The sequence below is a fragment of the Phalacrocorax aristotelis genome, chromosome 2, assembly GCF_949628215.1.
Source record: "Phalacrocorax aristotelis chromosome 2, bGulAri2.1, whole genome shotgun sequence".
Lineage (NCBI taxonomy): Eukaryota > Metazoa > Chordata > Aves > Suliformes > Phalacrocoracidae > Phalacrocorax > Phalacrocorax aristotelis.
Window position 1 is genome coordinate 112,567,168 of NC_134277.1, and position 24,500 is coordinate 112,591,667.

At 39.3% G+C, this 24,500-nt stretch overlaps 1 protein-coding gene across 9 annotated transcripts in view; it reads right to left on the bottom strand.

Annotated features, from left to right (window-relative positions):
- The window catches only part of PTPRM (protein tyrosine phosphatase receptor type M), a 495,513-nt gene that overhangs the window by 331,146 nt on the left and 139,867 nt on the right, over window positions 1-24,500 (bottom strand). For all 9 annotated transcript variants that reach the window (XM_075084712.1, XM_075084711.1, XM_075084710.1 and 6 more), the window contains exon 3: window positions 6,175-6,440. In XM_075084712.1, the coding sequence (XP_074940813.1) occupies window positions 6,175-6,440 (266 nt within the window). The remainder of the gene's footprint in view (window positions 1-6,174; window positions 6,441-24,500) is intronic.

Sequence of the window (24,500 nt, forward strand, 5' to 3'; positions counted from 1 at the left end):
ACAGTGCCTTGTGTATATGACAAAAAGCGCATGCCTGCTGACTCTTGGACATTTTTAGACTGCTGTGGTTTTTATATTTAGGTATGTGGTCTGCCCTGGTGCATCTTTCTCAAAATAACTATTCCCAAATCACCCAACTCAATGAAGAAGAGCTATTTAAGATGCCTGACACAGGGTTGTGATTCAAAATGCAATATGCATTTCAAAGTTTCTTTTGAGTTCAAAGCGCAGTCCAGGAACCATATGCGAGCAGTTGAATGCAAGACACACAACACACGAGAATGTGAGCCTGACCTTTACTGCACAAGGAGCTTAATTCTCTGTCCTAGCTGATGACTTAAGCACATTGCATGAACCGAACTCAAGCAAAACATGCACAAAGCAGGTTATGAAAAAAATGAAAGTTCAAGTCCAGATCTGAAAAGGTAGGGTGGATCTACCGCTTCTTATTCCCTGAACTCCTAATTTACAGGGGAAAGTGTCAGAATGGTAAAGGGTAAATCTCATCACAGTGTGAAGTGATACCATGTAACTCCTTTGTGTCCTTGCTAAAAAAGATCATGAATTGCTGCCAGGCTCTTATCCCATTTGCTCATTCTACCTTCATAGGAATTTATGTTTAAAGAAGGTGCAGTGGCATAGAGAGTAGCGTTACTCCACCGGAAACTATTTTTAATCCTTTCAATACCATTTCTGTATTTTAAAACCGCAGTGTTTTTTGTTTTATTTCATCAAGATTTGTTTCAGTTCACTGCTGCCATGTCTGACTTCCAGCAAAGTACAAAGCAAATAATTCAAAATATAAAACCTGATAGGGGGACGGTGTGTAACTTGCAGCAGCGCTGTGCCAAACTGCTTGCTTGCAGGGTTAGGAGCTGGAAACACAAGCCATGACCAGACTCAATCCAGTAGTGGCATTTCGCATATTGTAAAAGTTCCAAAATGGCAATGCTTCAAAAACATAAAATATATTTAATTTTTTAATTCTTTGGTAGGATTTTTAAAATCCTACTAATTAGTCTGAGAATCATTAACTAATCTAGGGAAAAAGAAAAAAAAAATTAACTCCCCCACCAGCCTCAGACAGACAAAACAATAAAACAACCTTGAAATCAACAGGTCTTCCTCCTGCTACAAGATCTAAATGACGAAAAAAAAATTGAAAACTTTAAAGAAAATAAAAGCCAACACCAAAAATCCCTCCCACCCTCTCCTCAGTAGATGAGCAGCCTTTTCAGGACTTATTTCTACCTCAAAGCATCAGTTTTGGAGCCTCTCAACCTACTGAGACTGCTAGCCAAGAATCTAAAAACAAGCTCACCATTTCCCATAGAAATCTACATAGCATTTAATCCTCTTTTTCTGTGTACATCCTAATTCTATGTAAGTAAGGAGGAGGGTGAAGGTCTTCGTAATTATGCGAAGCCGTGTTTTGTTTGCAGGCTGTCTCTGATGGCATGATAAACTCCTTGATGCTCTTGCTTAAGATGCACCAAGGAGACAATAGCTCAGTAAAGCAAACAATTTCTCCTGTGACCAATTATATAAAAAGAGGAAGCCCATGCTCCCACAGGGGAGTGCTCCTAAAGGGATTTTATAATACAGAAATAAGACTGGCTCCTGTAGAAATATCCCAGCTACTTTGAAACAAATAGCTCAGAGACCAGAAGGCACAGCAGAAAAGAACAAGCTGTGCTGATTATCTTTGACCCTCAGAAGGTGTTGGGCAGCTTGAACCTATGTTACTGCAACTATACCATAATCAGCAACTGGACTGCAACGTAGACATACCCTAAAGTCAAAGGCAGATGTTAAGCAGTGGCACTTAGAACACCATTAATTATGGAAATTAAATATATCCTTAATCACCAGAATACTTGACAGTTTAAGTTTAAATAAGCAGTAATTCAACTACAATTAGTGTTGTTACACGCAGGTTATCATTGTGATTTATATACAAGGTACAGCTTTCATATAGGGTGAAACCTACTAAATAATTACCTAGTAAAAAGAAAAGTATACACTAAAAGAAATCAATTACTTTGTTCAGAGACTGTACTTCTAAAGAATCCTTTCTAAATGGAAACCCAACATAAAAGGTATTAACAACTTGGATAACTGGTGCTACAATAGTAAGATTCTGTTAATTATAAAACCTTTTGAACACTTTGTATATATGTGTGTTAATAACACATGGTTTAAACAAATAAATCTTTAGAAGTTGGATCAAAATTCACTCCACACAACACAATCTAATTTCTCGTCAGCTACCGTTAGTGGGAGTTATTTTGTCTGCGTTTTTCATAAATCAACATCAAAACAGACCAACACCACTGTGTTTTTTAAGCATCCTGAATTATATAAATATTATAACTCTGAAATGTTATCATATAATTTGTCTTCAGAGTTCTGTAGTAGATTTTGGTTTCACTTGCAGCTAGATACCTTGTAGGTGTCCAACAAACAGAATAGAATTATAAGGCATTCACAAACATGCAGATGCCTACATGGATATGTGATTTAAAAGACAGCAAAGAAAAATCACATGATTACATTGCTTTGTCCCTTTATCTACTAACGCCAAGTCTTTTCCTGAAGACTATTCATCAGGAAACTACCGGCCTTTGTATATGAAAAGTTAAAATGGGCCCTATTGCTCCTTAAAAATCTTCTTAGCAGACTTTTCTTAATTTTGTTCAATGAGGTCAGACATCCTCAGAAAATCCCTGAGATGAAGCCTTGTACATTTTGGAGGTTATCAGAGAAACACATGGATTTGTGCCAAAAGAGTTTGGAGTTTGGAATCAAATGAATAGCAGCTTAAGAAACAGACCTTGTGCTAGACACCTGTCAGGTGGGTCCCTCTGCCTTCTCCCACCATACATGCAGTCATCTGAGCTCTCATCTAACTTGGATGCACATTCTCACAAGATCCACATATACCCTCTCTCCTCTTCCTGCCCTTCTCCCAGCATATTACATCTAACTTCCTGCCTCCCCCCAAACCAGACTCTGTGAAGAAAAAGCATGAAAACAGATGAAAAGAGTTCAGGATCAGTAAGAAATGACGTGTCACTGGGCGAGTGAGGAAATTGCATCACAGTTCTGAGGGGATGGAAGCAACCAAAATGAAGATGATTGACCATAAGCTGTCAAAATGGAGACAGACCTTCCTCAAGAATAAATTAGCTTATCTACACTGAAACCAGTGAAGTTATACTATTTTACACTGATTCCTTGGACAGACATGGGTATTACTATAGCATAAAACCTTCTGGCACATCAGTTAAATTGCAATACCTAACCAGGTATTACTTCAGACTGAATGCAGCAAGAGCAAAGAAAATTACTTACTATACTCCTCAGTGAAAGAAAGATTATGTAGAAATGTCTATATTTCCAGAGGCAAAGAGAGCACATGGAATCCATTACAGACAGACTCAGGTGTCTATTATATTATCAGCTGATACATGGTAATTTGCTAAACTGCAGTACCACATCCAAGCATATATGGGTTCACTTGCGAACAAGGGTGAACAATCCAGGTGGCAGGTCTCAAGAAGGAAGTGGACTAGAAAGGTTATCTTTCTTTTTCTATGGCCAAATATCCATATTACTCAGACATCAGTTAGTTGTATCATATTGACAGAAATCTGACACAGATTATTACTAATACCAATAACATTTAAAATTGTTAATAAAAATACAGGCAAGCTCTGACATGTTAACTTAAATTTACTAGTCAGAGTCAGGGCTCCTTCTACTAAAATTACCCTGTCCACATTAGCATTTTGGTTCAGAGCTAGAATGAGACTTTGAAGCACAATCCTCGTCTTTACTGACTGCTGGTTCACGAAGCAGTTCTGCTGCATAAAAACCAGAATCTTTCAAGAAGAAAGGAAATTGGAAGTTCCTCTACTAATTCACTCCAAACCCAGATGGGCACATTATGGTCCAGACTTAGGCATGACTGACAGAGCCACACATTTACCCAGTGTGTGCAAAATGTGCATGCACCACATATCACTCCTGAACTACCCATCATGCTCACAAAACCCTCCAATAGATCCCATGTTACAAATCACCCAGAGTTATATCCGATGTCAGCGGGATGCTCTACTCTTCTCACACCATCCACTGAGGCTAACAACACAGACTGGTCCTTGTTATTTCAGTCAAGACAGAAAGGCTTTTTGGCATCACTGGCGGGCATTCTCAACACTGGCATCAAATCGGTAACATGCAGTCCGCAGTCTTGCAGTAAGGTCATAGAATCACGGAGTATCTCGAGTTGGAAGGGAATCCAACTCTCCGCTCCTCATCAGACTACCAAAAACTAAGCCATATGACTAAGAGAGTTGTCCAAACATTCCTTGAATTCTGACAGACAACAAAATACACATCGCCCTTTCACCCTGTGAGATGTAAAGGTATGGCTAAACCAAGCTTAGACTCCATGATCAGGATACAGCCTCATGCTCCAGAGAGGCAGGTAGTACACAGCGTCTCCCACAATGCTGAGGTGAACCTCAACTCTGCTAATATGCCTGCCCTTCTGGAAAAGGTGCCAGTATTTCCTCATTGAGCCCACAGCCAATTACAGAAGATCTATATCATGAGTCCTCCAAGTGAAGTTTGCCAAGGTGACCACAAACTTACCCTGAATCATCTCCAGGAAGCTTCGACTATGCATTTTTAGCAACTCGTAGCCACCCTGGGCAGAGCACTGGATGTAAATGTGGACCCCCTCAATACCCCATACACAATCCAGGAACACACTATCAGAGGCAGGAGGAAATGAATGGGAGTATTCTTTTGGGCCTGCAAGTATTGCACCCACTGCCAGGTATCCCATGTTCCAAGGACAAGATGGTCCTGGCACTCCAAACTCATCTTTTGGACCGAGGCTTTCTCTCAATTGTAGGTGAAGCAATCACAGACTCCAGAAAATTCTTCAGCTGTTTTTTTTTTCCTTAGAGGAAAAAGGGTTCAAAAGGAATGCTTCAGTTCGTTTGACACATCCTCACAGATCAGCTGCTGCAGCCACAGAAAGAAGTCCACTGTAACCCCCTAGAGTACCTTGCAGTGGATACTGCCAAAATCATAATGAGAACGTGGTGGGGCACCAAACACCTCGTCACCCTAAACAGCATGTGCAGGAACAGAAACAAGGCTCTGCCACGTATGACACTGGGAGTCAGGGCATTGACGTAGGAGTTAAGATGCTGTCACCCCCTGGAACAACACTGTGGAATGACAACACTGTACTTCCTAGGGAGGTCTGCAGTCAAAGAACCCCCATCTCTGGGACAGCTTTTCTTCAGAAAGCTTCAAACTGTAAGTACAGGACAATGTATAGCAGAGGAGACCAAATAAAATCCAAACCAAACTTTCCAAACCTCAAGCGATGATGAGAGTAGCCTCAATAACATCTTTATCTACCGGTCTACTCTCATTAAACCAAGTTACTTGCTTGTGGAGACATAGACTATATTTTCATGGGAAGAAGGAGAAAAACTGTTGAACTACTATATACAAAAGTAAATAACTGTATAATCTGTAAATTTCCCTACAGAAAAGCAGCACACTAAGGAACTGTCAAGTGAAATTCTCCCTAAATCTTTAGGATGTAATCAGAACCCCATTCCTACTATAGCTGCTCTTATATTTATGATTATACTGGACAGAACAAATGGATATTGCATTCAAACTGAAGACTTAAACTGAGGATTCAAAGGATTCTGCCCACATTCTAAAGCAACAAGTATTGCTGATCTAAATCAAACTTGAAAACTCTACTGCAATAAAATCTACTGGCATTCAATTCCAGCATCCCTAATGAACTGAAAGAATGAGTGAATTTATTATAGAGAAACAGAGGTAGTTGACTGAAATCAATGGCAAAATTTCTAAATACTTTCAATACAATTATTTCATCCACTTTTAAAGTGTGTGTGTGTGTGCATCATACACTTCTGTAACTATATGTAAACATAAACACAGCCACATATATGTAAAAACACGCATCTAGTATCATCTACAAAAATATTATTAAGATAAAGATCAACAAAACATATTGAAAGATCTTTTGATTTAAAACCTGAAAATAACAGCTATGATTAAGAACCAGGTGTCTATTATGTGGAACAAAATTTCATAAAAAGTAAAACATACCTGATAAAAACTGGGCCAGAAAGTGCTAATTGCCAGTTCTGCTCTGTTCCAAGTAGCAGTGACAGATGTGTTCCATATCGGGTTACCAATAGGACCATCATTAACTTTCACATATATATTCAAAGTGCCAGGGCTAGATCCAGTCTTGCTTGAAACGTAATAGTGGAAATCAATACAATGCGTATCATTTTCTTTCAGATGGGGCAGCAGGAGGTGAGCTTTCTGTCCCGCAAATCTCCCAGATGTATTCACCAACATGAAAGAACCTGCAAAACAAAGTCACTAGTTCAATTTCTTCTTCATTTTTTCCTCTCTCTAACACGGTCACCTGTAATTAAAGCATCATTTAAATAAAAAACCAATAGTTTTTCTTTGCTTTTACTAAACATAGTAATTTTTGTTTGGTAGGCATTTAATCTCAAATAGAGAATCTCAAGATTCTTTTCCAAAGATAGTAAATATTAGGATCTGTATTTTACAATTGGAGAAAGAAAGACACAAACAAAAAAACCACTGAACTGATCTGCCCTGCGCTGAATCTACCAGCTGTTAGAAGAGAATCAATTGTAGGTCCCAACTATCGGACCATTTGTATATGCAGTCTATATGGACTTGTGCAGCAAGGTTTTGGTAGCGGGGGGGCTACAGGGGTGGCTTCAGTGAGAAGCTGCTAGAAGCCTCCCCTGCGTCCAAGAGAGTCAATGCCAGACGGATCCAATTCGGACCCACCGCTGGCCAAGGCCGAGCCCATCAGTGATAGCGGTAGTGCCTCTGGGATAACAGATTTAAGAAGGGGAAAAAGTTGCTGCAGAACAGCAACTGCAGCCAGAGAAAGCAGTGAGAATATGTGAGAGGAACAACCCTGCAGACACCAAGGTCAGTGAAGAAGGAGGGGGAGGACGTGCCCCACGCACTGGAGCAGAGATTCCCCTGCAGCCCATGCAGGTGAAGCCCCTGGTGAGGCAGGCTGTTCCCCTGCAGCCCATGGAGGTTCATGGTGGAGCAGATATCCACCTGCAGCCCGTGGAGGGCCCCACACCGGAGCAGGTGGATGTGCCCAAAGGAGGCTGTGACCCTGTGGGAAGCCAATGCTGGAGCAAGGTCCTGGCAGGACCTGTGGCCCCGTGCAAAGAGGAGCCCACGCTGGAGCAGGGTTGCAGTCAGGACTTGTGACCCCATGGGGGACCCGCGCTGGAGCAGTCTGTTCCTGAAGGACTGCACCCTGTGGGAGGGACCCCCACGGGAGCAGTTTGTGAAGAACTGCCGCCCGTGGGAAGGACTCATGCTGGACAAGTTCATGGAGGACTGTCTCCTGTGGGAGGGACCCCACGATGGACAGGGGAAGAATGTGAGGAGTCCTCCTCATGAGGAGGAAGGAGCAGCAGAGACAATGTGTGGACTGACCACTAGCCCCATTCACCGTCCCTCTGTGCCGCTGGAGGGGAGAAGGCAAAGAAAATCAGGAGTGAAGTTGAGCCCAGGGAGAAAGGCGGGGTGGGGGAAGGTGTTTTAAGACTTGGTTTTATTTCTCATTACCCTACTCTGGTTTGATTGGTAATAAATTAGTTTTCCCCAAGTCAAATCTGTTTTGCCTGTGACAGTAACTGGTGAGTGATCTCTCCCTGCCCTTATCTCAACCCATGAGCCTTTCATTCTATTTTCTCTCCCCTGCCCAGCTGAGGAGGGGAGTGATAGGGTGGCTTTGGTGGGCACCTGGCATCCAGCCAGGATCAGCCCACCACAAAAGTCACAATGAAGTTGAGGAGAATTATATGTGCTTAGGTGGTGGGATGCAGTATATGATGTAGATGGACTCTAAAATGTTCTTGATTCCCAAGTCCTACTCTAACTAGTCACCAGCTACATCCTTGACTGATGAAGTGTGACAATTGCCTCCTGACCTCAAGAGCTGAGAAAACAAAGAACAAATTAAAATACCCAGCAAACTGGTAAGCTTTACAAGAGAATTAAAAAAAGGGGGGGGGAGGGGGGAGGTGTATGAATTTTACACTATGGTCCCAACTTAAACAACAAACAGCAAGAAATGTAACAGTATAGTTCAAATACAGTTATGTTCAAACAACCCTCACATGAATAGCTAGTCAACTTATGCTCTATTTTTCAGTGCCTATTAATGGGTTTCATTGAAGTGTACCTTCAAAAGAATCATGTTACAGAACAGATGTCCAACTAAAGAATTTGAATGCCTGTATAGACATTACTTTAGAAAAATAAAACATGATTTTCAAGACATTTGTATTTCTGAGTCGAACAAACCCAAAGTAAAGAATTCTATTAATACATGTACAATTATATCATAGAAGGAAATAAAGTTCAATACAATGCCTGCTCAAGAAAGAAAGCATATCAACAAAATATGTGGGGTAACTTGAACCCTGCATTTTTCATAAAAGTCAAGAAATTGATATGTTATAGGTGCATGCTTTAAAAGCACAGCTAAGCGCTTTATAAAAATATAAGCACGTACATTTCTTAAACAGTTATTAGAAAACACTTCTACATTTTTTTTTTCCTCTGATGGGTGATGATATCTTGGAATTTCAATGAAAAGCAACCTCCTAAATCGTTTCTTGAAATGGAATGTGTTTAGAGACCATTGGTCCAGACTGCACCTTTAGATTAAATAGGTTTAACTATTCAATAATACAGTTTTGCAGTTACCTAGAATTATTTATCAAGCATAACTTCCCATTAATTTTCATTCTATACAAAATAACTGAGTTTGTAAAGTTGACAAAAATGGAAACGAATTGTGATATAAAGGAATCTGAATATTTTACTTCCTCAAAGGAATTACTCTGTACTAAATTTACAGACTGTTAGTTACTATGATGTATTGGGACAAATCCTTATACATTAGTAACACAAGTAGAAGTCACTGAATGTGTTTTCCATATGCTGCTACAGAAAACTTTTAATTTTTGATTTAGCAGAAGGAAAGAAGGCAAGATTCATGTGCTTTTTTCCATGCAAGGATTGGTTTCTACAATTTTCTGCTTACACTACACCCAAATCTATAGTACGCACATCTGCAACATTTTATTTCTTGCTATGTTTCAGTAATCTAAAACATAGGAGGGCAATAATCAGGAGAGAAAAGGACACGTGTGCATGCACACACGCTATTCTAGATGAAGCAGCCAAGAGATGGTAACCTTGCTCCTAACCTACTGGCACAAGCACAGGAAGGAATACTTTTTATTGCTACTTTTCACATACGCTCACCCTTTTGAGCCGGTCACAACAGTACACCAATTTCATACAGAATGCCCTATGTGTTTCTGACTTGTAATACAAACCTATCCAAATACTTCAATGCAGAAAGAATCAAATTTGCTCCTGTGAAAGCAGTAAGGAAGAGACTCCTGTCTTTATCTTATACAGAGGAGACTAACCAAGGTAGTAGCCTTTGGTCTTTCCAATACTTTCTTTAGTGTGATGGTTCCCAAGTTGTTCATGGTCTTGGGTTGATCAAAGTACAAAATTCCACCTGTGTTGGAATATTTGACCCTGTTGCTCAGAATAACTAGGATGCTGAAGGCTGAAGAATGAATAGACACCCAGCTACAACAAGAGTTAGTCCTGCTATATTACTTTCTCCATCTTTATAACAAAATAAAGGCTTAAAAATAGAGCCCACAAAATTTATCTGGGTATAAAAAGTAAGCAAATAAAGTTTTAATTTAGCCACGTGGATCTTTGCTTTAAACATGCAGGAAAGAAACCAATATTCCTTCCATCACTTAGGACATGCCCTGCCATTCAATTCACTGATTTAAATTTGAAATGTAAACCCCTTAAAATAGTTATAATTTTCTGTTATCAAAACAATATTTAAAGCATTCATGAGTTCACTAAAAATTTACTGGCAACCTTTTTCAAATCTTACCACTGAGAATGCCATTGAGAAATGTCCATCTTTTCATAACCACCTTAAAATTTTAAACCAGTATCTTCCTGATAACCCAACCAATTTTATATTCAGTGCTGCTAAGAATCCTACAGTCCTTTACAGAATTATATTTTTAAGAACTACTTATAGCATACTGATTTATGTAGTATGTATACTGATTATACTACTGTAGTAATATACTGATTTATGTAGTATGTATTGCACCATGTGAAAAATTATCAGCGACTTCAGAAAAGGAAAAGACCTCTAGGATCATCAAGTCCAACTGTCAACCCAACACCCCCACGCCTCCTAAACCATGCCCTGAAATGCCGCATCTACATGTCTTTTAAATACCTCCAGGGATGGTGACCCCACCACCTCTCTGGGAAGCCTCTTCCAATGCCTGACCACTCTTTCAGCGAAGACATTTTTACGACTATCCAATCTAAACCTCCCCTGATGCAGCTTGAAGCCATTTCCTCTCGTTCTATCACTGGTAACTTGGGAGAAGAGACTGACACCCACCTCACTACAACCTCCTTTCAGGTAGTTGTAGAGAGCGATAAGGTCTCCCCTCAGCCTCCTCTTCTCTAGACTGAACAACCCCAGCTCCCTCAGCCTCTCCTCATAAGACTTGTCCTCTAGACCCTTCACACGCTCCAGCAAGTCAATGTTGTTCTTGTACTGTGGGGCCCAAAACTGAACACAATATTCTATCTTCCTTTTTGTAAGAAAAGGCAATCTTTAAAGAGAACTAAATTAAGCAGCAGTACGTCATTCATATGTTTTAGTTTTTCTGCTAGCAAGTATCGGGTAAGCTCTTCTTAGTTCATGAGGCAACGAATAGGATGTAAACGTATCCTTTTAATTGTTTGACTAAACTATCATTTGCATCTCAGGAAAAAAGACACCTAGCAGTGCCATGACAGGTAAACTACATCATACAGGTCCTTGGGGACAATTTGATTTCCCACTTATGAAGGCCTCACCAACTAACGCTTTTGGAAGCTGAAGTTTCTTCTGTTCCAGTGCACCCGGAGCAGCACCTTCACTCATACAACTTTTAACAGAGTTGAAAGCCAAAGGGCCATTCAGCCATCTGTGTGACCTTCTAAATCCAGAATTAATTAACATGTAATAGCTTTTTGTATTAAACACAGTAACTTCTATTTCCTAAAGCAAAGAGGCATCTAGACAATGGATCCGGGAACACCTGACTGTATGAGCCTGGTTTCAGAAGAGAACAGACTTCTTCCACCAGGCACGAGCCATGACTTGCATTTGTGATAATGAAATCCCAAAGTGCCTGTACATTAAGCTATCTAAAATCAGTGCATCTAATTCGGAGCCATTTCGAGCTAGCCAATGATGAAAAACTACGTATAGATATACCTGCAACATTACTCATCTTTGAAATTGCGTGCTTTGCGAGAGGTACAAGAATGTGCTCTGTCTGCCTAGAATAGCCAGCACTGCTTTTTGAAGATAAATGCTTAGGTCTCTTCTTTCAGTGGGCCAGAAGAACACGAAATGTGCACACAGGAAGTCTCAGGTACACACAACCACCAGCACGCGGGTAAATCTAAAGTTCAGATGTAAGCTATCCACGTCCTGGGAGTTCGACTAAGGTTAAACAGAAAATAAACGCGGACGATAAATTTCATGGAAGTTCCCAGTCGGTGCCTTAACCCTTTATTAGCTCTTGTCTTTCAAAGGCTGCCATCTCATGAAGGAATTCAATAATTTGTTTGACAGTACCTATTTTTCCAGGCATGTGAATTCTGATAAAGATCAACTTAGCTTCTACACCTAGTTTTAACTATGGATCTCCCCACACGGAAGAAACCTAGTATGTATTAAAACAAAAAGGCATAATCATTAGACAGAAATTATATATATTTTATTTAAAGCCATACAGTGTGCATAACAAAAGTGAATTGAATGCATTAAAACCTTTCTTAATTTTTTTTTTCTAATCTAGTCAACTTATCTTCAGTGTTAAGTCATGTAGAAATTTTCTGTTTCAACTTTTACTATTGTTATCTGTTAAACGGATTGCTGAAATAATACTATGACAGATGGTTATATACATCTAAAGCATGTGGATAAACTCAATATACAAATAAACACTTAATTTTGACACAAAAAAGGGGGCAGGGCAGTTCAACAACAACAACAAAAAATCCAAACCCACAAACCACGGCATACTTTCTTAGAGTGGATCAGTCCTCCAGAATCATTTATCACATATTTGAGTGCATGAAAAACAAATACAAAAAATAAATGCAACTGTTCACTGGTATCTCTAATAGGAAACAGTTATCTGCCAGGAAACAAGGGTTCAAAAGAAAATGTGAAATTACAATCAATTCAGTACTCATTCATAAGAAGAGACAGCAAATGCACATATTACTATAAACATATTCCTTTTAAAGTGACTAATTTCCCTAAATGTACTTTCATGTTTAAACACATGGATGATGATAGTTTCCTTGGTCAAAAGTTTAAACGGGGTTTACTTAGGTTCAGTGCTTAGGTCTATGATTAGGCACTATATGCAATTTAATAGTCCGAAAGTCCACAATGAAATCAAACTGAGAATGAAATCTGAGGTAGCTGATGGTGCTCAGCAACCTTTAAATTCAGGCTTCTTTAATCTACAAACTTGTTAAATCATCCATATTTCATCACCTTACCCAGAGGGTTTAAATCAACAAACTGGTGGATTTGCTACAGTTGCTGTTGTTGTTTACAATTCCTCACTGCAAAGTGTTTCAGCAGTAATTCACCAAATATTTGGTTCATTAAAATATTAACTCGAAGAGGATGCAATACTTGAAAAAGAAAATAGAGACTGGAGTTGCTCCAGAGTAAATGGGCAATCGAACATCCTGGTGATTCTCATTAGCATCAATGGAAATTTTCTGTGAAGTAAGCACAGAGGAAAATCAAATTTCGTACACAAAAAAAAGATGTCTGAAAGACAGAGTGACAGAAGAACTGCTAAAAAAAAAAAAGTTTTTTTTTTTTTAAAAAAATCTGACAACTGGAAAAGCAATGTACTGCCCTACAAAAATCATGGAAATGGCACAAGAGATTTTTCAGTCACTTCTGCAAGTTTTCACCATGTCACATCACCTTGTTAAGAGACACTTTTCATACTCGGAATGTCAAATGCAATGAAATTGAATGCAATATCATTTTTCATGCATGAAGAAAATGTGACTAGTGAGCAAAGAAAGTTACTTGGTTGATTCTTCACCCGCCTTATACATAGTTGAGGACAAATGATTAGTTTTCCTTCCACGCTGTGACAACACATATGATCCATACAGCTTACAATTGCAATCCTATTGCAATTTCATTAATACAATAATAAATATAAGTAAAAAAGTAGTGGTGTTTAACTTATTTAGGCATCCGTATTGGTTGATTTTGATCTCAATATTTGAAAAATGTGCTAAATGAAGGTAAGCAGAAAGTCTGATTTTAAGAACAGATATTCTATGTATTACTTTATTAACAAAACACCCTTCAGGTGCAGAAATGTCTCTCTCTAAGGATGAAAGGTATCAAAACCACTGTGATTAGATACACACAAAGGCTTACATTTTATTAAGAAAAGAGCATTCCCTAAACGCCAGCCAACCCTAAATACCACAAACTGACCACTGTGAGTGCCCAAGGCCACGTATGTGACCACCCAAGATAGCGGAACTGCTATGCATATGCAGATGAATCGCAAGGCTCAAGCGTAATGGGTCCCACTTTCACATAAGGCAAAGTAAATATAGACGTTCTTTTGGTTGTTATATTTTATAAACATGTGTATGGACCATCTTAGAAGTACTGCAGAAAGCAGACCTGAATTTAATAACACCACCCTTGGAGTTTAATTCCCAAAGCTAGTAAACAGAAGAGGTTTTGTCTTCAGTATTTTTTCCTACTATTTTTACAGATAAAGGAAAATATGTTTTCAGGTAACATCTGAAAATTATGGAGCTGCTGTAATTGAGAAACCTCTCAAAGCATGACTAACACTACCTAAGGAAGACAAAACTTCTGCTCAGATGCACCATTTCCAGATGCTGTAGGTAACTGCACAGAAACAGCAGTGCCGCTTGCACTGCTGAATTGGCATAATGAGGTGTGCCAAAATACGACGAGAGCCTTCCCTTCAGTGCCTCAGCTAAGATCCATCAGTTCTGTTCATTAATTTACAAAACATTATTGTCTCAGGTGAACTTTAAGCCTTCTTTTGAGCAATATTTACTTATATTAAATTTCATGTGATGATTTTAATCATTATTTATTACCAATCATAAAAAATTCATGAATCATCTCAACTTTCAAGTTGTTTATCTTCCACATTTTCAACTACTAAAGCTCTTGAAAAAAATCAATTAAACTATTCCATCATAAATCCTGTATATTGTTTGAAAACATCAATTCACTTCTACCCATAACGCCATCTTCGTTTTAGCAGAAAAACTAGTAAGCCTAGTAAGCCTTATAATTCTTTCACCAAATTCAATTCTTCAAATACTTCCTCATCTCACATGCAGACACATCTTCCATTATTTTGTTAGAAATTCTTTTGATCAAACACAAACTTGAAATCACATATTTCTAAATCACGTATTTCTGCCAATCACGTATTTCTCTTCCAATAGCCAGTAATAGCTGAGAGAACTGCTTTCTGAGGAATGCTGCTGTTTTTTCAATCCTTTTCTATATTCAAAGAATTTCAATATTTAATGAATTTCACTATTCACCCTATAGCCTTTGTTCTGTTTCCTTCATAACTCTTCTACGTTTTCAAACACTGTATTGACATTTTGAAGGCTGTTTGTTATATAGCTAATATTACCTCTTTACAAAAAGCAAGCAATGTATAGAAAGTCCATACACACACAGAGTTCACATGCTATTAGAGAAAACAACTGCACATGGACAAATTCTGAGAGATTTGCCTAAAGTTTCAGATTCAACTTCTGTACCAACCACAGGATTTGAGAAAAAAAACAGAAAGCAAAATAAGAAAAGGCAAATTATCCACATGGTAGAGTACACAATATGTTATTTAGCAAAAATAAAAATATCCTCTGGTGCAAAGCTAACTTCAAAATAACATGAAGGTTATAGGCAAAGAAAAGGAAATTAAGTAAGGGAGGAAGGGATGGAAAGTGTTGGGGAAAATGTATTAAGTGAAGATTCATGCCTCCAGGACAGGCAGACCCAGGCCCAGGGAGACTTTTAAAACACAAAGCTATCCAGCAGCCCAGGACTGGAGAAGACAAATTCAGATTGAGTATTCTAGAGCAGGGCGCAGGTAGGTATTTAAAACCATTAATTTCAATTAATTGAAATTAGAGGACAATGTGGATCTTTCCTAAGTCTCCTTCACACAAAGTAATAGAAAAAGAAATTTTACTCATTTCTACTCCTAAGCATGACAAGAGACGGCCTTTAACAGAAGGGATTCAGCATTTCCGAGATGAAGGTATAATGTGCTTCCCCATATGAGGCTGTGACAGTGGACACACCCAATCCATTTTCAAATCAGTACAGCTCCAGAATAAGAGCAAAGATCGTTCTTTAAATATATATACATCCCAGCTGGGGGAAAGTATACACTGCAAAGTTCTTCCTTCATCTTCCACTGTTGATAAAGGGCCAGAGACGGTTTACGCAAAAAAAAAAAGCAAAGCCCACAGTATTGTCCTACAGCTGTTTGGCTGGTAGGCAGAAGATGATATGTCTCTGTATTGTGAACCATACGTGCACTTAAAGAAAGAATACTGAAAAGAATATATTTGCCAGAACTAAAAATACCATGCAGAGTATTAATGGAAGGGAAAATTAAAGCTCACAGGTTTGAAAGTTACCTGCAGTTAAAGATCCTGTAAATATGGCATATCACAAGCTTCTCTGGCTTCAGCAGTGTGGGTGTAGAATATTGGCGATTTGGAACAAAGTCAAGTTAATGCTGGGTTTGTGTATAATCTTCTGAAGGGCAGGACAAAGGGATCAAATTTGAACTGCACTTCCACTCATGAAGGCAACTGCAAAGACTTTTTTTTGTTTTTTTTAATTGAAAAAGGATACCTGACTTGCCTGAATATAAGGCAAATGCAATTACAAAGTAACTCTCCTTCTGTTTGATAAGGGGAGCCGGGTGTGGAGTGGGCAAGGAAGCCTCCAAGGAGTTGTGCTACTCCTCTTACCCCTGGATGGCCACCCTAGATGCAGCCCAGCCCCAAGGCAGTAAAGCAGGACCACCATGGGTGGGTGAGGGTTTCCCTACCAGCTCTAGTCACTCAGAAAATCCACGGGCAGCTAACTAGCCAAGGGGTACGACTGCCTGGGAGAGGTTTTCATTTGTTTGTTTGTTTCTGAAGGAACTGTGCTCCAATTGGGCTTCAATGAGACAAGTTTGGTGCCGGACAACATTCTTGTTTGTTTTAATTTCTGAAAGATCCCTCATCCCATGTTTGACCTAACACAATATGCTCTGGCAGCTCCACCAGCAGCTTCTACGGCCAGTGAGAACTGTGCTACAAACTGTTAAAACAGTAAACTTATTTATAAAATACACTCACAATAGAGAGCTTCCCACAAATGATATGCAAAGTTTTCTTCAAATTCTCTTGAGTCCTCATGATGCAGTCAGCTGGATTTCTTTAAAGCTGGCCTAATACCTTTTACCAGCTATAATATCTTTTAACTTCTATGCTCTGATGGGATCTCAAACGTGCCAGTGCTCTGAGACAGACCTGTCTGCACCTTTTCTTTAAAGTGAACACACCAAAAAATACCAAAATGGCTTTGAAGAAGCAATGCTTTATTAGAACATAATCTTGAACAAACCCTATTCCGTCTGAAAAAACAGATTCCTTCGGGTGAGAGAGATAAAATACAGCCATATGAAAACAAATACCTTTTCTGTCCAGCTGTGTCTTTGCAACAAGGGTCCTTTTCCTCCAGATCTGCTTTTCACACTAGCAACTTTTCAATAGCCTCTACGGTTTCAACGAACTCTACTTGTTCTCCTCTGGGTCAGTAAAAAAATCTCCCCTCTTTTCATCATCTCTGTCCTTGTTTTGTGTCTCTTCCCCATTATTCTAAGAAAACACCCCAAGTGCGAGCTTCTCAGTCAGCACATCTATTACTGTGTGCCCTGTTCTTCCCTAGAAAAGCTTCTCCCATGTCCAGGTGCTCTCAAAGAAGAAATCCTCTCCTCTGCTTCAAAGAAACGCCCCTTTCCAAAAAGCATGCAGTTACCAACCATGGACTTATCACAGCATATAACGTGCATACAAAAAATAATTTTAAAAGGTGCCTTGAACCACTGTCTCATTTGTCACACACAGAATGACAATATGTGCATGAGGAATTTTTTGCATGTTCCTTCTGTTTTCAAGGAAATAAGATGAAGTTTCCAACCTCATAACCAGAATAAAACTTGTTTAGCACAAAGGCTCTTTCCCTGGCCTCTGAGGGCTACACTCACAGATGCTTCCTTGCCTTGTCTGTTCCTAATAGGGCACAGCTCCACCAGTTGATTCTTTAGCTTGTGTACCTATAGTAAGACTGGAAGAAGAGGTCTGCTAGACACATCTGCTAAATCTATCCTAAACAAGATAAGGAAGTTCAAAATACAGGATTCAGTAAATAAAGGATTAAAGGATGGGAATAGAAGCAGTAACAATCAACATGGTAACAGACAAACAGGTCTTGCTTAAAAAAAGCCTGGTTTTATGCTTGGAAGGGATTGCAAATACTGCTGAAAAAAAGATAGCAGCTAAAGATACAAAAGACTTCTGTGAAGTGTTTAATGTGGTAAACAAACTGCTTAAAGCAGCATGAAAGAACACATCAAATGTATTAAAAGTTAAATAACTGAAGCAACTGTTAATGAAGAAATCCCAGTAAAGAAGCAATGGGGTTCTCCTACTGGGATTCTTTTTGGATCACCGCTAAGCTGGATGCTATTTAACTTCTTTAACAAGGACATAACAACAGATGTAAAATTGTTCCTGGGAAAAACTGTAATGGATACAAACACTGGGAATACAACACAAAGTGCCTGAGTAGCCAAATCTAGGCTACCCTCAGGACCCAGGGTGAATCCTCCTCTCCCAGCCTGACCAACATAAGGCTGATGCAGTTCCATGTCCCCAGATCCAGCTGATGGTGAGGCTTCCCAAAAGACAGACAGACAGACAGGCACACAGAGAAAGATGACCTCACAGATCAAATACGACAGAAAAACAGTGCCTTTACTGGCACCCCTATAAACACAAAAAGCACTCACACAAAGAGCACGGACGGTGCCATCCTGGTCCTCCTCGTCAGCTCATGGGAATTTCAGTCTGCTACTGGAACCCACCTGCTGCTCCCCAGGTACTGGCCCCCAGACTGTCATGGGCCCACACCAGCTGCTGGCACTCGGACCTCTTCTACTACTCTCTGGTTAGCCTGGTTTGAAGTTCATGACCATTCACACACACACTGAGGATAAGAGTGCATCCACACATGAGATGGTCAGAAATAGGATTTAGTAAGAACACAGGGCAGACTATGGTGATCAAGCATCAGGCAAAGTCACACCAGCATACTGAGTGGCCAGCTATTTACCCTTGATGAGCCTCTGTTATCCCTTTATCCCTTTATTTTTCTCACAGTTGCTCCCTCCCAATCCAACTCTACTCCTGCCTTTGGTCCCTACATTAACAGTAGCACATGCAGTGAGGGCAGCAAGAAAAACTGCAAGCCCTATCTTCCAGTGAGTCACTTACCTATCAACTTGTATTTTTATATATATAACTTGGCATTCAAAGCATGACAGAGTTGTTTTGTCACTGAAGATAAGTGTATGTAAAACTAACCAGCACTCCAACAATTAATGCTGTAGCCCAGAAGTCCCCCTTTTTTTCTACGCCCATTCTCTTTGCTGCACCACCAATAACATTAGTCTTCATTTTTGTAAACCATTCAACCGTGCAATTCAGCATTTAAGAAAGAATACTCAGGAGACACGCAGAAATCAGCTTTAACATGTTTCTGGGAGCTCCCGGGGTAAACCAGTTGCTCTTCACGTAAAAGCTTTGGGGAAGTAAATATAATGGGGGGGGGAGGGGACGGGACATGGGTTGATTCTGCATGCTATCCTTATTTAAAAGGGCCATCTCCAAGAGCAAGGTTAAGTGCTACTGGTGCTCTTCTCCCTTCCCAATGACAGGCTGAAAGGTTTGTCAAACACAGAGGTTAATATAAAAAGCTTCTCAAGGCCCAAAGACATCGAGCTTTAAAACTTTTTACAGAAATTCAATTTTGTTCCAGCTTTATGTTTCTAGGTTAATGTTTGACTAACGATCATACCTATGTACACTCTTCCAAATTTCAGATCATCCGAGCAATAAGTTACTTCTCATTTAAAAGCAGACCATCATTGTACTTTCTGCATACAGTATTCTCTGGAAAGAGTACTGCCACCTGGCCAATTACCAATTTCCTAACTATTGATAAAGGCACATTGTCATCACAATATTGTCAGGTGAGTAAACGGCTACTAAGGTGTTGCACAGATTAGTATATGCAGTAACACAGCACATGCAAATGGCATCCACCTTTTGAATTCCACTTAGGTGTCTGATAGTTTGTCACAGACCTGTAAGGCAAAAAACAAAACACTACTATATTGCCTATGGCATTAAATCCTACAACAACACAGAGCCTTCTGAAATCTTGTGTGACATATCAGTAATTTTAGAAGCATATTAGCTCAAGGGCCATTTTGTTACTGGAGCAATTTACTCCTGGTTTTATGAGTGTGAACAAAGATAACTCACAAGAAGTCAACCTTATCTATCAAAGGGTAGGGTAGAACAAAACCAAAACAACTCCACAGATGTACAGCAGACTACAATGTAGTGTTTAACCCACTCTCTTGAATCAAAGCAACCATCTTTTTCTCATCTGTTTCATACGTTCATCTGAAACCTCCCCTAGCGTGGACCATATACAACCTGAATTCTTTTACTTCCACATAAAAAGTGCTGATCAGCAATTAGAAGCTTGCCAGTGTAAGTACAATCAGAGACGCCTCCCCAAAAGACACTTCTATATTTTGTTTGTTTTTCTGAAGTGAATCATTGGTTGAAAATACAAAACATATGTAGTGGGCTTTTTCCCCAGTTAAACTACAAATTATTTTTGATTATCATTTACAGCATTTTTCCTCCATGAAAACACTGCAAACACCTTGGGTGAGACTAGCTGAGTAAAATTTTAAGCAGATCAGGGTCTGTGTTTAGCTGATGAGAAACAGGATGGCTCAGGACCTTTCATCTTGAGCCCCTGTCCCCACAGGAAAGCACTGTGTTACACCAGCATAAAGGCACTCATCTACCCCATGGCACATACATGGCAGTTTAAGCTTTAATGGATAAGCTGCTGCACTTTCCGTAGGCTAAGTTATACACTTAAATATCTACCTTTTATTGTCTCATAGCAATCAGTCTGCACCTATATTATAACACTACAAAAGCTTTAAAACTGATATAATGGCATATGCAATCAGGGGTGTTATTTTAATCTTAATAAAACAAACAAAAATCCCACCACCATGAATTCAAAATCTGCTTTTAAAATGGAATTTATCTCTGGTCTACACCAAGATTTAGATATGTGTGTATACATAGCAGGTTGAAATACTGCATTAGTTGGACTTACTCTATACAGGAATTAGAGTCCCATTACATGCCCATTCCTGGATTTCTTTCTCTCGTTTTTTTAATGCACTTATGTTGTTGCCAGAAAAGCAGCTGACAGCATTTTCTACAAATTGGTATATAAAGCCATATTTCACTTAGGTTTTCTCCTTTTAGGGATCCTGTTACACTTAGCAATGATAGAGAAGAGCGACATATCTGAAGAGTTTAGATTTCTTTTTTCCTACCTGATTTCCAAATTCCGAAGCAAGTAAAAAGTACAGAGTTATTTGCTATCCTGGGTCTAAGATATATGACAGGGTTACATGAAAGGGTTTCAGTACATGACAAATGAAAAAAAAAATTTAAAGCATAAAGGTTGCATTTACTTAAAGAAGATATTTAACTATTAATTCCACAAATCTGAAACCTCACCTCTAAAATAAAACTCTTCTTGCAAAAAAATCACCTTCTTGGTATTCCAGGAAGAAAAAAGACTCTCAGCTATTTTACTTTAGATATGTTAACCACTTCCAGTACAATCTATCATTAAAGGATCTCATCTAGAAGTGATTGCATCACGGACTGCATCACAGATAATGAATGCTGTGCAGGTTGTCAATTTATCGGTGTTTATTCACACAGTAACTTCTTCACCGTGGCAACAGGCAGACCTTCCAAAGCCATCTGCACACTGATAAAGTGGGAATTTCACGTCTCATTCTTTAAAGAGACTTTTTGAAAGCCCCAGAAAGAACTGGTTTTAAGTCTTGTACTACTAAGGCTATTTGCTATGTCCTAGTTAGTCACAACTTGTATCCACCTTAAATATAGCAGATCACATCGTTAAATCATTTAACCGGTGTACATCACGAAGTTAACATACTTTCCCCATGGAACTATGGATCGTTTTTTTCCTGTGCAGTCCCATGGAGCGTACTGTTTGATGTACCTATTTTCAATTCCCAGTCTGCTAGAGGTGCATTAAAGATATTAATCTAGGCCTGATTCACGACTGAAATAAGCCCTCCAGTTTCCATGATTCACAATCCCAGAACTAGATTGTCACTCAAGAGAACAAAAGGGTCAAGTCTTCTTCCAAGAAGGAAAGCATAAGACTCTAATTAACATAAGGGCTTAACGATGTGCTTAAGTACCATTCAGGAAAGCACTTTGATACTTATTTAATTTGGCTTCAATAGGATTAAAAATTGAGAATGTTTCTACATGATGCTTTCTGGAGTTCTGAGTTCCTGCTATTGCAGGAATCTGACATTTCACAGCTTATTTAAAAAACTCTTAATTTAAATAACATTGTATTCATGGATAAAATTTTCAAAAATACCTAAGTGAAACAGAAACCCTAGAGCTGATTTCATGAGAGCTAATTTGTCAATGAAGTACAGTAGCTAAAGACAGCAATTTAGAAGCTGCATGCTGTAAAATGATACTGGCACATATATGTAGATATAGACAGACACACTGTGCATATTTGTAAAGCATCTGAACTAACCCTTGCCCCAAGAAGGAAGTGCTAATTAATTCAGCAAAACTCAGACTCCTAAGTCCTGAAACTACGTTTTCCAGCAGTGTTTTGGCATTTCTCAGCAGACTTCATATTCCCAAATTACCTAGAGCAAATGAACCATGCAGAACCATATTCAGCACCATTCAGTATGGTGTTTTCAGTTAAATTTCATTTAAGGATGGCTGGTAGTCGTAAGAAAAATTAAGGCTTGGTAGCAGTGTTCAAGCCAAAAAAGTTTGAAGAACACTAACTTCAACTCCTGAAAATTCTTTTTCAAGCCCAGAATTTAATCCAGATGTTAAATATTAAGGCATGTGTGTGACTCTGTAAGGGCAAGAAGGATAAATAAGTGTTTTCACTGCTGTGAAAGGGGGAATGTGTATTTACACATATTTAAAGTACGCTGCAGGATAAAGCAGAAGCAAACAGAAACCAAACTAAAAGACAACCAAATCTCTGCACCTTTCTTCTTCCTTGACTTTCTCTTACCTTTAAAGCTTCTGTGTCCAAATTTGGACAGGATACCAGAATCCAACAGATTTCATTATGTATTAGTCAAACAAAAACTAGGCAACTGAAGTGACTTTTTTTTTAGATCATGTCACCTTGATATCCTCACGACTCATTCTGCTTCTCCATGTTCCCCATGGAAATGTATCTCTCCCCTCTGCAGCTTTCAGGGATGACTCCTGAGCGAGCCCCAGGCCGCCATTTGCAGCCACTGCTCTGTCCCTTCCCCGCTGGTGCAGCCCCCACCACACTGGGCCTGGCTGTCGGGAGGTCAGAGGAGGATCCTGCCGGGGCCGTATCCCCCAACAGAAAAGGTGAGCAGCCAGGAGCCCAAGGCAGGTGCAAACTCCTGCCAAAGGGAGGGAGGGAGCACAGAGTCCTCCTGTGGGAGAACGGATCCTGATGCTCAGGCAGGGAAGGATGCCAGCCAAGCCCTCCCACTGCGCCCACAGGGCCCTCAGCCTACCGCTCAGGCCGGGAAAGATGGAAACATTACATATGGCACATTCACTGACAGCCCCCTGCCCATCCTTCCCCATTCCTAGGATGTTTTACATGTACTGCTAATTTAAAAAAAAAAAAAATTCCCCATTTCAATTGTTCCTTTCAAGTAAAGGTTGTTGTGATGCTGCTGAAGCATCCCTTACCAGCCCCCCATCAGAGCAACCCATCCCTGTTGCAATGCTCTTTGCAGCAGGGACATGAAGGCTGACCATGGCAATGATAGCCACAGCAGGATTTTACTACAAATACACCTTAATGCTTCTGTGTGTCACTCATCATTAACAAGTTTCACATCAACATCATCTTATTTCTGGTCCCCTAATATTAAGAGCAAATTGCCGTGTACGAGCAGAAAGCCTTAAGCTAAGCCTTGTATCCAGGTAACCATAAGAAAAAGTAGTGTAGGCAATAGTTTAGGTGTAGGTATGCCAAACCACTCACAAAGTAATGGTTCTGTATTTTTAACATTTAATTTAAAAATTAGTTTCCAAACTGACTTATATTTATTGTGTCTGACTGTAGTTCAGTTTAAGTTTGACTACAATATGAAGTCTCAATTCCATTAAATTTCCTTGTCTGCAAACTTGAACCATTTGAATATATCTTGTGAAGCACTTACAGACCTTTTTTGTTGTTACTTTCAAAGCCTGTTTCTCATAACCAAATAAGCTATACTTCAACAGCATTTTGAGATAAAAATCTTCAGAAATACTACCAAACATCAACATGATGAACCAGATTACATTAAAATATTAAAAGAAAATTAAGATCCTAAAATGAATAATTGCTAGCCTCTGCTGCCCTTTACAATGTAATAAATACTTTGTTTTTCTGTCAGACTATGACTTGGTGTCAAAAGAAGGAACGCAAAGCATAGTGACATAAATCCATTTTTAGGCAAGCAAAGGAATCACTTGGCTTTACTGGAGACACTGTAGCATCTGTTTTCTCTCATCTCACTTGTTGCCCTCTTGTTTTGCCTAATGTAATTATTTTAGTTAACATAATCTCGGTTTGATTTACCAAAAATCAAATTTGCAATACCGCAGTTCCTTCTCCTGGAATTTTTGCTGGGATCCTTTGAAGCCTGGCTACCGTACTTCTGCAAATATTTTAAAGTGGTTTAGCGGCAAAGTTTCAAATAAATGAAACA